The sequence below is a fragment of the Neovison vison genome, chromosome 6 (genome assembly GCF_020171115.1).
Source record: "Neovison vison isolate M4711 chromosome 6, ASM_NN_V1, whole genome shotgun sequence".
NCBI lineage: Eukaryota > Metazoa > Chordata > Mammalia > Carnivora > Mustelidae > Neogale > Neogale vison.
In genome coordinates, this window is record NC_058096.1 from 46,118,139 (window position 1) to 46,133,600 (window position 15,462).

At 36.2% G+C, this 15,462-nt stretch overlaps 2 protein-coding genes across 2 annotated transcripts; both read left to right on the plus strand.

Moving 5' to 3' along the window:
- Positions 1–2,551: 2,551 nt before the first annotated feature.
- On the plus strand, positions 2,552–3,475 carry LOC122910377 (olfactory receptor 5AC1-like). The gene has a single exon (XM_044255008.1). The coding sequence runs from the start codon at positions 2,555–2,557 to the stop codon at positions 3,473–3,475; it is 921 nt and encodes a 306-aa protein (XP_044110943.1). The 5' UTR covers positions 2,552–2,554.
- Positions 3,476–13,346: 9,871 nt separating this feature from the next.
- Positions 13,347–14,270, plus strand: LOC122910378 (olfactory receptor 5AC1-like). The gene has a single exon (XM_044255009.1). The coding sequence runs from the start codon at positions 13,347–13,349 to the stop codon at positions 14,268–14,270; it is 924 nt and encodes a 307-aa protein (XP_044110944.1).
- Positions 14,271–15,462: the final 1,192 nt, after the last annotated feature.

Here is a 15,462-nt window from a genome sequence, read left to right on the forward strand (position 1 = left end):
TATTTTTACTGTTCAAAGATTATTTTCACCAGAACTGAATTTTTCACAAATACTGTTATTCTTTCTTTTGAATTACCAAATGGGAGGTTTGAGATATTTTAGGCTAGCACATACAGGCAGGGAATCTTCAGCTATGTGGAATTGGTGTAGAAGTAAATGTATGTGTTGGAATGACACCCACTTGGATGGTCTTGTCATCAAAGCCTGGAAGCTGTGAGTCCAAGAGTGGTAAATAGTCCTGTGAATGGTTATATATTTAGATCAGCTGTGTGTAAATGGGTAGACCCTGCTTTAGATACTAAGGGAGGCCATAAAACATTTTATGTTCAGACTTGTGCATAATTTGTCATTGATGAAATATACTGTGATGATGAGGACTCAGGTTTTTTCTCTTGGGTCTCCGCAGGACCCAGCCTTCTCCCTTGCTTCTCAGGCTTATAAACCTCATGGATCCATTTATAGTTAGGGGCTCTTATCTGCCTTGACTGTCTTTATGTTAGTCATTGCCTATTACTGTGGTTCATCTTTTCTCATTTGATTTACCTTTTAAACAGATTTTATAATTTTTACTATTTACATTAAATCCACATTTTCAAAACACTGGTCATTTTTTCAACTGTGGTTCCATTTGTAATGTTTCATTCACCCTGACTTTTTTTTAAAATTTAGTTTTTACTTTCAGCATAACAGTATTCATTATTTTTGTACCACACCCAGTGCTCAATTCAAACCGTGCCCTCCTTAATACCCACCACCTGGTACCCTGACCTCCCACCCCCCGCCCCTTCAAAACCCTCAGATTATTTTTCAGAGTCCATAGTCTCTCATGGTTCACCTCCCCTTCCAATTTCCCCCAACTCCCTTCTCCTCTCTATCTCCCCATGTCCTCCATGCTATTTGTTATGCTCACAAATAAGTGAAACCATATGATAATTGGCTCTTTCTGCTTGACTTATTTCACTCAGCATAATCTCTTCCAGTCCTGTCCATGTTGCTACAAAAGTTGGGTATCCATCCTTTCTGATGGAGGCATAATACTCCATAGTGTATATGGACCACATCTTCCTTACCCATTCATCCGTTGAAGGGCATCTTGGTTCTTTCCACAGTTTGGCGACCGTGGCCATTGCTGCTATAAACATTGGGGTACAGATGGCCCTTCTTTTCACTACATCTGTATCTTTGGGGCAAATACCCCATAGTGCAATGGCAGGGTCATAGGGAAGTTCTATTTTTAATTTCTTGAGGAATCTCCACACTGTTTGATAGTCCCACTTGCAATCTCAAAAAGAGCAGGAAAAAAATCCTATTAATCATTTTAGAATTATGAGCCTCTAAAAAATAATGAGACTGTAAAATGTTAAAAACATTTTTGGTTAACCACATGATAATCGTATACATGTGCATGTTTAATGGGAGCTCTCAGATCCATTCCAAATGTGCCAATAAGCTGGCTAGTGTTTTTGTTTCTTCTCTAGTCTTGAAAGGGTGGTTATTTTAGTTTCTCAAGTATGACACCAGGATTAGAAGATCTATGCATAATGGAGCTAAGAATGATAATGCAGGAGGCACTAAATAAATATTTGTTAACTGAATGAATGATTATGTTCACATATGACAATTTATTGGGAAAATTAAAGATTCTAAGTTTGGAGTGACTTAGAAGAATGTAGAGTCAAAAGGGTCTTTTAGGAATCTGAGGAGAATTTGTTGAATATAGACTCAAATGACATAATGGTAATAGACAGAAAATAGCTGAAATGGGATTTTAAGTTACTCTTTCATTATTCTATACATTAATGTCTTAGAGAGAGAGAGAATGATATATATCAATACCAAATATATAGTCCAGTTTTTATTCAATAGAAAAGATATGAAAGAGTGCCTGAGAAAAGGTGAAAATACATTTGAACCTGAACCAGTGTCTCTTCAAGTATTTCACACACACACAAACACACACACAGACACACATAAATTAGTATATACACACATTTAAAAGTCTTTTTAATGAATTTTACTTCCTGAAACTACCTATATTTAACATCATTAGTGTGTTTTAAAAAAGAGTAACTCTAAACTTTAGTATTTGTTGAGTAAGGGCCATCAGAAATAGAGGGATATGATATTGACATATAATACAAGTTTTCCTGATCCTTGATTAAGTTTTTCCTTTACCTGGATGGGATTGGACGATATTATGCTGAGTAAAATATATCAAGAAGAGAGAGTCAATTATCATATGGTTTCATTTACTTGTGGAGCATAAGGAATAGCATGGAGGAAATTAGGAGAAGGAATGGAAAAGTAAATTGGAGGAAATTGGAGAGGGAGTAAACCATGAAAGACTGTGAGAAACAAACTAAGGGTTTTGGAGGGGAAAGGTGGGAGGTTGGGTGAGCTCAGTTGTGGGTATTAAGGAGGGCATATATTGCATGGAGCACTGGCCGTGGTACATAAACAATGAATCGTGGAACACTGAAAAAATAAAAGAAAATAATAAAAAGTTTTTCCCTTACATATTCTCTCCTGGTAGTGATCAGCCCGTGTGCATCTGATGGAGACAAACAAGACGTGGGTGACCGGGTTCATTCTCACAGGACTTACAGATCTTCCAGGGCTGCAGGCACCCCTGTTCCTGGTGTTCTTGGTCATCTACCTCACCACCATGGTGGGCAACCTCGGACTGATTCTTCTCATCTGGAAGCATCCCCATCTTCACACCCCCATGTACTTACTCCTTGGCAGTTTGGCCTTTGCAGATGCTTGTTCCTCATCCTCTGTGACTCCCAGGATGCTTGTCAACATCTTAGACAAAAGTCAAATGATATCCCTCTTTGAGTGCATGGCCCAGTATTATTTTTTTGGTTCTAGTGCCACCACAGAATGTTTCCTCCTAGTAGTGATGGCCTATGACCGCTATGCAGCCATATGCAACCCCTTACTTTATCCAGTGGTGATGTCCAACAGGCTCTGTACTTGGTTGATAAGTTTGTCTTATGTAATTGGTTTTCTGCATCCCACAATTCATGTAGGGTTATTATCTAGATTAACTTTCTGCAGGTCCAATATAATACCCCATTTCTACTGTGAAATTTTGCTGCTATATACAATTTCTTGCACTGACCCATCTATTAATGCACTGGTGGTTTTCATTTTTGCTGCTTTTATACAAGCCTTTACTTTTATGACCATCATAGTGTCCTATACCTGTGTCCTCTTTGCCATCCTGAAAAAGAAGTCCGAAAAGGGCAGGAGGAAAGCCTTTTCCACATGCAGCGCCCACCTGCTCTCTGTTTCCTTGTTCTATGGCACTCTCTTCTTCATGTATGTGCGTCCTGGGTCTGGCCCAGATCAATATCAGGATAAAATGTATTCACTGTTCTACACGATTATCATCCCTCTGCTCAACCCCTTTATTTATAGCCTAAGAAATAAGGAAGTTTTAGGGGCACTGAGAAAAATTATAAAGAAATAAATATTTCTCAGGAAAACTTTCATTATTTCTTAAATTTTATTCTGTTTAAATAAAGCATGGGGTGTGCCTGGGCGGCTCAGTGGGTTAAAGCCTCTGCCTTCAGCTCAGGTCACGATCCCAGGGTCCTGGGATCGAGCCCCACATCGGGGTCTCTGCTCTGCAGGGAGCCTGCTTCCTCCTCCTCTCTCTATCTCTCTCTGCCTGCCTCTCTGCCTACTTGTGATCTCTGTCTGTCAAATAAATAAATAAAATCTTAAAAAAAAATAAAGCATGGGTCCTTGGGTTTAGCACATAGTAGGGCCTTAATATACTTGTTAAATGAATGAATAAAAAATTCAGAGTAGATAGACTTATTTTTATCCTAAGTTCTTGTGATCATCAAAACAATTAATGAGCATGGTAAAGACAGGTTCCATTTACTTTGTGCTCTTATTGTTTATAATCCATCCTCAAGGATAAAAATGAAACAGAATATCCAAATTATTGTATCTTTGTAACTTTAATGACCTTTGTGTTTCCAGATACACACATTTTAAAACTTTTTGAACTTATATCTTTTTTTTTTTTTAAATTTTAGAAAAAGAACATGAGTGGGGAGACAGGCAGAGCAAGAGGAGAGAAGACTCTTTGCTGAGCATGGGGTCCAAAGCAGGGCTTAATACCATGATGCTGGGATCATGAACTGAGCAAAGATCAAGAGTTGGACACCCAGCCAACTGAGCCACCCAGGTGGCCTTGAACTTCTATTATTTTATAGGAAGAATTAGCTTGTGTAAATCCTCTGTCGAGAAACTACTCATGCCCTCCTAGATAATTCTTGAACAAGTAATTTTCAAGAGTTTGTAGATATAAATATCTTTGATAGATGTTTATAATGATGCAAACACTATATATGCCAAAGTAATACTGTTAGACTAAATATGACAACATATATTCCTCATTTAATATGAATATATCTAGGAGGTTTATAAGTAATTTTGAAAATTAACTTATATTTGCATTGTATTCATTGAAATATACAACACTTTAGCAATTAAGTACTTAAAATAATTACTTCCTGCAATATAATGAATAATTCTGAGCTCTTAAAAATTTCTACTTTTTAATTTATTGAATAATCTCACCAGGCACCTTCTTTCCAGCACTAATATACCAGTTGAATACATTCCCCCCCCCACCTCTCCCGCCCCTGGAGTTGACAACAACCTGAAATAGCAGGTGTGCTTGATCATCTCATAATTATGTAACGTAAACCATTTTTTTTCCCCTTACAAAAGTCTTCTGTGTTTTCTGTCTGGCTTTCTGTCTTTATTACATATAGACTTGTGAATACTGTAGTGAAAAATAAGAAAAGATATCCCCATATTCATGACACATCCCTATTATTTTGATTTGAGGATAGACACAATTTGTTGTCTCATGGAACAGCAAAGCTGGTGGTGGGGCTGACTGGCTTCAGCACTGTGTGTCTAGGGCTCAGTTTGCTCAGACTCTGCTCTTCTCACTGCATCCGAGCCCTGCTTCTGTTGTGTGGGCTCCAATTTTAGTATATGTGCTGCCGAAGCGAGCACTGTTGTGTGGGCTCATTCGAACCATGTTGCTCTCTGTGAGTGTCAAGTCTCTGTTAACTTTCTGTCATCACCTCTTTACACTCCAGAGCAGCGGCAAGACTTTCTCTTTTTCTCCCTCTATGTGTGATGCAGACTGTTTTAGGTATTGGTTGTGTATAATTGTTATCTGTCTATATATGTCAATATATGTCAAAGTCTTCTTTATTTTTTCAAGCAACACTGTTACTAAGGTGAGGTGTAATCCAGTAGCAAATTGTTACATTCTCTATGTTTTTGTCAGCACAGGTGATATATAGCTGAAATGCCATCTTCACAGTTACCCTGGAGAAACAACCGCAGAAGTTCCATAGTTCTTGGGGATAAATTTCTTGCAAATATTAAACCATGCAATTTAAATATCCCATTTTAGGGACACCTGGGTGGCTTAGTCAGTTAAGCAACTGCCTTCAGCTCAGGTCATGATCCCAGGGTCCTGGGATTGAGTCCCACAGCAGGCTCCCAGCTAGGCAGGGAGCTTCTCCCTCTCCCTTTGCTGTTCCCCCTGCTTGTGCTTGCTCTCTCTAACAAATAAATAAATAGAGTCTTTAAAATAAATAAATAAAGATTCAATTTTATGTTTCTTTTCATGGTATTCAAAATTGGAAAAAGCTAGTTCTTGACTGTTTAGGGATTCTTTAAGTGGAGACTATCTAAATTTATTTATTTCCTTCTTTTCACTAGAGATATACCAGGTTTGGTGATCTCACCACTTCTCGTTTTCTCTATGATTAGAGGGTCTTATACTTGCTACCCTGATATAAGGAGGACACGTCCTAGAAGGGGACAAGTTTACCTCTTCTGGCTCTGGGAGGTTACAAGGGAGACAGAGGATGGCAACAGTAGAGGAGAAATAAGACATGTCGTTTTTAATTTCCCCCTCTAGAGAGGACTGGTATTTGGAAGGCAGGGAAGCAAATTAATGTATGAGGTATTGTATTCTCTATTGCTGTTAACAAATAACCATGAATAGTGGCTTTAAAAATATATACACGTATTATATTAGTTCTGTTGTGCAGAAGTCTGACATGAATTTCACTAGACTAAAATCAAAGTGTTAGCAGGGTGAATTCCTTTCTGGAAGGTTTGGGTAAGACTTTGCTTCTTCCCCTTTTCCGACTTTGAGAAGTGGTCTACTTCATTTGGTTCATGGGCCCCTTCTTGCAGCTTCAAAGCCAGCAAGGTTGCATCTCTTGGTACCTGCCTTTTGCTGTCACAGTTTCCTTAGACCCTGATTCTTCCCCCTCCCCGTTCCACTTTAAGGACCTTTGTGATTACATTAGACCTTTCCAGATAATTCAGGAAAATCTCTTTATTTCAAGGTCAGCTGATGAGCAACTGTCATTCTGTCTACAGTCTTCATTCTTCCTTTTTTTTTTTTAAGATTTTATTTATTTATTTGACAGAGAGAGAAAGAGAGATCACAAGTAGGCAGTGAGGCAGAGAGAGAGGGAAGCAGGCACCCCGCTGAGCAGAGAGCCTGATGTGGGGCCTGATCCCAGGACCCTGAGATCATGACCCAAACAAAAGGAAAAGGCTTAACCCACTGAGCTACCCAGGCACCCCCATTCTTCCTTTTCATGCAACTTAATGTATTTTCAGTTTCATGTCATTGATGGCTGTTATTTTGCCTATCATAAGTAGCCTTAGAAGAGAAGAACTTTTGCCCAGATTCCCATTTCAGTCACTGGAAAAAAAAAAACAAAAACTATTTCTCACTGTGTTCCTTCCATATGTGGCTACATCACAATGAACTTTGTCCTGCAGAGTGTGCAGGCCGGACAGCCTTGATGTTTTGTTTTGGAGGATGCTTCCCCTTACTGCATTGCATGGCCAACACCTGGAAATTCCTGCAGTGTTTGAGAGTGGCTGAGAGACTTACTCCTCAGTAACTGTAGAGGACGGGCTGGGGCATGTAGAGAGAGGGTATAAAAGAGGGGCTAATGGGTTGCCAGACCAAAGAAAGCTGGGAGAGGCAGAAAGCATTTCAGGATAGACAAGCCCTATTCCATTTAAGAGACCAGATCACAAGTTCCAACAGACTTTGGTGCAAAAGCTGAAAACACGAACAGTCCACAAGAGTGTGAGGATATTAGTAGGATAAAACATTTTAGGGACCGTCTTTCTACTTCCAACATTTCACATGCTACTTCCCCATGCCCATATTTTCATATACCATCTCAGAGCCAAAGATGGAAAAGATTTAAATTAATTTCTTTTCTGCCATGTAGAATGCAGTGGATATTGCTGTACCTATTCCATGGATTGCTCAACAAATTATTGACTAGAATCATAGATCTAGGTCATCTCCAGGCTGAAGACATCACCTCATGACAGAAAGAATGGGAGGTAGCAAGATGAGGGACAAGGAATTAAATCCCCTTTTTGGACTCTGAATTTTTGAGACTCACTTTTTCCTGAGAACAGATCAATTCCAACAGTGATAACTCAGTTCAGAGAGATAGCCTGGGATATATTTGTGAAGACCAGATGTGGGAGGACATGACTGGAGTCTCTAGTCAAGTGTGAAAAAGAACCTGAAGCTTGTCAGGCAACAGCCAAAGCCAGTGTGGGAAATCCTGTGAAATTAGCAAGTGAAGTCATATTAATCTTCCAACAATCAGCTCATCCAGTACCTGTTTTCACTCAAGCCAGACAGGTATGGCAGAGATGGGGCTACAAATTGGAAGTAGGAATGAGCATGTAGGAGAGGAGAACTCACAGAGAAATTGGGGTTGGGGTGACATTATACACTTTCTGACATCTTATCAGAGACAACTGCTAAATCTCGAGATATTTCAGACCCACCCTATATCTATACCTACACAGGGGTAGACTTGCTGGCCACATAGTGAGATCCCTGGAATAGAGACAGACTAAACACTGGGGTTGGGGACAGCTTCTGAACATCCAATATCCAGTTTAACTCAGCAAAATGTTGTTTATCTGTAACATAGTCAGAAAATCAGATTAAGGACAGAGGTCTTCTTGTGGTGGATAGATCCCTCAAAAAAAAAAAAAAGTCTTTTGAGTGGCATAAAGTTTACTAAGAAGAGAATGTAATGGGTTAAGAGGACAGAAGGAATATTTATTTGGGGGACATTTTGTAGAGCACAGGCTGGTTCATTTATATTGACAATATTATGTTGATAAAGACTGGATATTGTGCAAAGTTCATGTTCTCCAGAGGATGACAGATAAATCCTACAAAAATTGCATATTGTCAATGTGTAATTATAAAAATTTCTTGGTTTCCAGACACAGAACAGCTACACCTGGATTTGATGGAGAGGCCAGAGTATCAACTGGAGATCCTAGCTTTTTCTTAGATTACAGGCTAGATGGGAATTGGATTTGACTCCCTTGGGAAGATGTTGAAAGTACTGTCTACAGGGGAAGGAGGGCAAAACAGGTAAATGAGAATCAGAAACTATAGTCAAATCAGGAGAAGAAAATGTTAGGTGACCTCCAAATCTATTTTCTTTTTATCCTAGACTCACAGACCCCCTTTTAAGTTGACTATAGTGATATGATTGAGTTTAGGATTGAAAGTGATGTATATCACTTACATATCTGGGTCATAAGAACCTCACATTTGGAATCCCCTTGAACTTCCCCATTTTAGCTTGATCCAAATGGAAACACCAATCCTGAAGGAAATCATGTGTGGAAAATGCTTGAGTGACAAGTTGGAAAGAGTTTGCTACTCTGAATCATCAAATGGAAGGAACAGCTGTTCAGTTAAGAACATGTACTTCATAGTTACATAAAGGAGAACTAAACTTCTATTATGTCGATCAAGTAAAATATTGGCTATTATTTGTGAATTCAATTAGTGTTACTGTAAATAATATATACATGTAATACAAAAAACCTTCTTCAACTGTATACAGTTAATTACTGGGTCTATTTCTCAGAAATATCCAGAAATGGATATTTAGGATTGCCAATTTTAGTTGTTATTCTATGTGGAATGAGAAGTTATTTATACATGTCGAGTGGGGAGAGTGTGTATGGGATGATGGTGAAATGGTGTGCATTTTATAAAAATCAGTCTGGCATCAGTGTGGAAAATGGAAAATGAAGTGGATGACTATGTGAGCAGATATGGATAGTGTTGCTAGGAATTTATTTAATAAGTCCAGGCAGGAGAAGAATGCATTTTGGATTTTACGATTAACTGTACAAATAGTTGGACTTAAGACATCTTTGGTACATAACATCTAGAGGTAGTAGTAAAAAAAATGGAATTGAGGAAGAAGTTAGTTTCATGAATATGTTCCTGATTTATGGTGTGCACAAATACTTGTTTGCAAACCCTATTCCCTGAGACAGGGAACATTGGAAGAATACCAGGTTTGGGGATGGAATGGAGGAAGATCTTAATTTCAGATTTGGATATTTAATTCTAATGTACCTTTGGGATTTCCAAGCGGACAAGAATGTATTTGGATAGTGGGACCATTAAAAGGGATAAGAGGAAGGAAAACAAGCTTATTCTAAACTCTATTCGGTGACATTTTATAAACATGCCCCTATGGTAAACCCTGGAGACAGAATGTACCGTTTTAATTGTTATAACTATTGGTGTGTAGATGATTTGAGGATTAGCTCACAAGGCCCAGTAGAACAACTTTGACTTCATCCTATTGGGAATCTTTCTGAAGCATTAAGGGAATTTCAGAATTTTTTAAAGAATAGATTTGCAGATAGTAGGAAGAAATGCTATCTATCTCCAGTTTGGAGTTTCTAAGGAAAATCAATGCACAAGTAATACTGCTTCATTTCTGTATCTTCTATGTTACTTCAAGAAAACATTTCCAATTTCCTATGATTTACAAGAAGTAGGTGAGAGAGCAGAGATTTTCATTAATATAGTGTTGCACTTTGTCTGTATGATAACAAACACCTAAGTAAGAAATTAATGTCCTGGAAAGGACTTTTTTCTTTTTAAACCAGCAACCAAAATCTAGACAGACAGAAGTAAATGTCTGTCTGAACATGTATATTTTAGTTAGAATTTTTACTGGATAGATAAATAACACATTTTGGAGGGAGTTTTTATTTTTCATTTTTTATTTTATTTTATTTTTTAAAAGATTTTATTTATTTATTTGACAGAGAGAGAGAGAGAGAGAGAAAGAAAGAGACCACAAGGAAGCAGAGAGGCAGGCAGAGAGAGAGGGGGAAACAGGCTTCCTGCTGAGCAGAGAGCCTGATGCTGGTCTCGGTCTCAGGACCCTGAGACCATGACCTGAGCTGAAAGCAGAGGCCTAACCCACTGAGCCAGCCAGGCACCCCTGGAGGGAGTTTTTAAATAATAAACTTTGCTTAACAGAAGAAAGAAAAATAGAAAAATTCAATAATTGTGGTAAGAAAAATTCAGAGTTCATTTCATAAGGTGAAGTTTGCTTAATTGAGATATAAGTTAAGCAGCTCAAATCGAACTTATTTGTAACTTTTTCAGACTGGGAACTTCTGGCCTAAGGTTTGTTGCTGCGTACAACACAAATTCTTTAATTTCATGAAATCATGAGAATATGGGCTAAAGTCACTGGTGGTAACTTCAAAATTGCTCCTTGTCTCATTTATCACATAACTTGAGAAAAAAAATTCACAGAGATTACTAATTGGCTAAGTTACATGCTGTAGGAACTAAAACTAGGAAAATCAACATTGGGTTATTTGAGACTATAAAGTTGGACCAGTGTATGCAGAGCAAAAATCTCCTATGTTCTAAATTTTCAATTAATATTTTGTCTGTGTTGTCTATATTGGGGTTCCTGGTGGGTATACACTCAAAAGTAAAAATTCTAAAGCTCATAAATTCTTCCTTTATTTTTAGTGGGAGTAGAATAATATCTCACAGTCTTCTCTTATGTTGATCCTGATTCATTGAAAAAGAGCCTTTGTTCCTATTTCTACATTAAACAAACTCAATTTTTCAAATATATTCTAATGGTAAAAAAACTTTTTTGTGTGTTCTATCAGTATTGAGAGATATGACTATAAAATTATAAAAATGTTTTTTTCATCCCAGGAAATACCATAACAATCTGTATATCTGAATGTTTTCCTTTTTCTTTTTATGGTAATATAAAAGAAACTGTATTCACTGGAAAACTTTTTAGACTACTTTCAGAGACTATTTATAAATCATGAAAAAAAAATGAATGTCATTACTTCATAAAAACACCACTTGTTAAAATCACAACAGTGACTAAAAAGTAAGTATGGAGAAATAAGATTAATAAAAAAAATTACTAAAATTGAAAAAAACCCTCCAAAAAACTCTTGTTCTATTTGAATCCCTATTTTATACAATTACAGGTAATTTGGGGGTATTAAAAAAATTCTATCTACACTCAGTGGTTAAATGTTGTTTCCCATTGACAATTTCCAAAAGAAAATGTTAATTTCTCTGAAGACTACTTCTGTCCTTAACTGATATATATATGCAAAAATTAACAGATAATTGCATCCTAATTTTATAATGCACTCTTCAGTGAAAATCTTGAAAAAGAAAACAATAGGATTTCATCATACTTGTTTCTTTTCCCCATTATTAAAATGTTGGAGACTCTTTCACACATCTCTTTATGTATGTATAAAGGCCTACATAGACATACACACAAATAAATCAATTACATAATTTTATGTGAAAGAGATCATAATATATATGCTGCTGTTCTCATAGAACATTTATTTTGACTTCTCTCTTTTCCTCTTCTCCTTTCCCCTCATTTCTACCTCTACTTCTATTCTAGAAAGCCCAATGCTATCAACTTAATTTCTAATTTCCACATTTTTTCCAGGTAGAAGATTTAAAAATGCATTGCCCATCTTACAATAATGAAATCTTATTTACACTTCTCTGTATCCTATTCTTCTCAGGTAAAAATTACATCATGAAAATTCCCAGTTCAAGTGGAATGACTCCTTTTTTCATGGTTGAATTGTATTACAAAACATAAGTATACATAAATATGATTTATTTAGCCATCTCACTGTAGATGTGTCTGGTCTTTGCTACCTTGAAAAATAATGCATTGGATATTCTTTGTATATCTATCTTTGAATAGTTGTGCTTTTATTTCTTGGGTATATGTAAGGCAAAATGGTAAGTCAAAGGGTATATGTATTTATTTAAAATTTAAATGGTGTCATATAAAACTGCTCTTTCTAGAAGACTGTTGCAATTCATAGATCCACAATTAACATGAAAGGAGCACTTTTCTCACCTCAGTCAGCAGTATCTATTCACTTTAATTTCTGCTAATCTGATATGTGAGAAAGGAAGTATCTGTGTATGTGTTTGTGTGTGTATGCCTGCACCTGCACATGTGTGTTTATGTGTGACACACAGGAAACTAGGCATCTTTTCATTTTATTTGCTGGTTATTCATCTGTAAACTTGCTTGTTCATATCCTTTATTCATTCTTCTTTTAGATTGTTTGCCTTTTTCTTATCTATTTGGTGTTATTCTTATATTATGTATTATGTTATTCATAAATCTGTATCTTTCATATACACTGTAAAATGTATTTCCCAACCTATTATATGCCCTCTGACTCTGTCCAATACTCTTTTCTGGATAAGAATTTCTCTAATCACTATGTTATATTGTTGGCTCCCAAATTTCTTAGAAAGTATCTATGCTGTGAGTTAGGAGCCTAACCTTGTTCATATCCAGACAGATAGCCAAGAATGGCAGCACAATCCATTAAATCCATCATCTTTCTCCTACTGAACTGAAACATCGTATTGTCTTATGCCACATTTCTGTATATAATGGAATCTATTTCTGAGCTGGCTGCCTATTATTGCATTGATCCTCTTGTGTATTCTTATTCCACTATCTTAATGTTTTGATTATTATATCTTTATATTGTAGTTCAGTAGAAATTAAAGGACTCTTGACTGCTCTTAACTATTTACATTTTTCTTGGGTAAAATGGGAAATTTCTTTCTTTCATATAATGTTTAGATGAACATATACAGTTCTTAAAACCTCTGTTGGATTGAGAAGGATTTGTATTTAATTTACTTGTTACTTTAGGTGAATTATCATTTAAAACTTTTTATTATGGACATTTTTGAATGTATATTAAAGGACACATATGAAGGTAAAAATTAAAAAATTGGTAATATATGAGAGGCATCTTTTACATCAGTTACACAAAAAAATACACAATTTTTATGATTATTTTGTGACTGTTTCAACAATATTTTTCTTTCATTTTACCATCTGGACAGGTTACATATGGCAGAAGAAAATAAGACACTCGTGGCTGAGTTTGTTCTTACAGGACTTACAGATCTTCAAGGGCTGCAGGTACCCCTGTTCCTGGTGTTCTTAGTCATCTATCTCACCACCATGGTGGGCAACCTTGGACTGATTTTTCTCATCTGGAAGCATCCCCATCTTCACACCCCCATGTACTTATTCCTCAGTGGTTTAGCCTTTGCAGATGCTTGTACTTCATCCTCTGTAACTCCGAGGATGCTTACACATTTTTTATCCAAGAATCATGTGATATCACTTTTTGACTGTATGGCTCAATTTTATATTTTTGGTTCTAGTGCCACCACAGAGTGTTTCCTGCTGGTAGTAATGGCTTATGACCGCTACATAGCCATATGCAACCCTTTGCTTTATCCAGTCTTAATGTCCAGGAACCTCTGTACTCAGTTCATTGGTGTTTCATATTTCATGGGTTTTCTACATTCAGCAATTCATGTGGGTTTGTTATTTAGATTAACTTTCTGCAGGTCCAATGAAATACATTATTTCTACTGTGAAATTTTACAACTTTTCAAAATTTCTTGCACTGATCCTACAGTTAATACACTTCTGGTTTTAATCTTTTCGGCCTTTATACAAGTCTTTACTTTTATGACCATCATGGTTTCTTATATCCGTATCCTCTTTGCCATCATGAAAAAGAAGTCTGAAAAGGGCAGGAGCAAAGCCTTCTCCACATGCAGTGCCCACCTGCTCTCTGTTTCGTTGTTCTATGGCACTCTCTTCTTCATGTATGTGCGTCCTGGTTCTGACCACACTGATGATCATGACAAAATGTATTCTTTATTTTACACAATAATAATTCCTCTGCTAAATCCTTTTATTTACAGCTTGAGGAACAAAGAAGTTATAGGTGCCTTGAGAAGAATAATGAAGAAATAAATAGTTGCCAATTTTCAAAATGTTTCTTTTTTATCATCTGCTGAAAAAACACCCCAAGTCCCGACTGTCATTCCACCAGAAGGCTAACGGTCAGAGGAATTAATAAAGTGTGTGTGAAGCATCCCAGCTTCCCAATAAAGCTTTCTTGGAATGGGTCCAGTGATAGTTTGGGAACATTACGTCTAGAACTTGCTTAATTAGAAATATTGTGCTTTATTTTTATCTGAAGCATTTAGCTTTTTCAAATTAGTTATTTTCTAGGACTTTCCAAAATTCCAGATAGATACAGACAATTACGGAGGGAAATAGCTGTAATAGATGCTGCCATATAGAGTTAGTTTTTTAGTTCATGAATGAGCCCAGCCCATTGCTCTGGACTTGCAAATCAATAAGGCTTTGTTGTTTTCTGCCACACATAGTTACTTCAGTTGACTAATAAAATAAAATTCTACTTCTTGGAAAAATATTTCTTAAGAAGAAATGTACTGTTTGGTGATAAAGTTAAGAAAAAAAAAATGAAAATTTCTAAGAAAATTGTGGATGTTAGGAAGAAAATGAAAGTTGGCATGAATTAAAGAATGAAATATCAAAATTAACCACAGCTCAGAGCTGTAATTTCATGCACTGTTTTTTTTTTTTTAAATCAGGGATACTGCATGCAGCATGACATTCAATAATTTATAAATTTAGGAATATTTGAGTGCAATATAATGCAATTTTGATCAGCCTCGTGGTTGCATTACTATTCCTATCAGTTTTAGTTAGAGTAACTAAGGGAAAGGCAAAGAGGTTATATCAGAGATAAGAACCTGACTTTGCATGTAGAGATATAGAATTATCAGTGAATATTCTTTCACTAATTTACTTCCAATTCAGAGATATGATCACTTAAAAGATTATATATATATATATATATATATATATATATATATATTCTAATTTACTTTAGAATTATATAGGCATAGATGTTTTAAGTCTTCTTTTGGCAAAACAATTATATTCCTTGAACAGTCTGATTTTTTTTTCTTTTTTGAACACACTCACTTAGGGAAAAACAATTATACAAAATGAGAATTAAGTTTAAATTGTAGAGGCATGAGAATATGCCTGTTGTTCTAGTATTTTTAAAACACTTTAGATCTTGCCAATAGTTCCAACAAATATAGTAAAAGTATTATAGGCATATGATAAA

Coding starts and splice junctions, on each gene's coding strand:
- LOC122910377 (XM_044255008.1), top strand. CDS start 2,555: ATGGAGACAAACAAGACGTGGGTGACCGGGTTCATTCTCACAGGACTT.
- LOC122910378 (XM_044255009.1), top strand. CDS start 13,347: ATGGCAGAAGAAAATAAGACACTCGTGGCTGAGTTTGTTCTTACAGGA.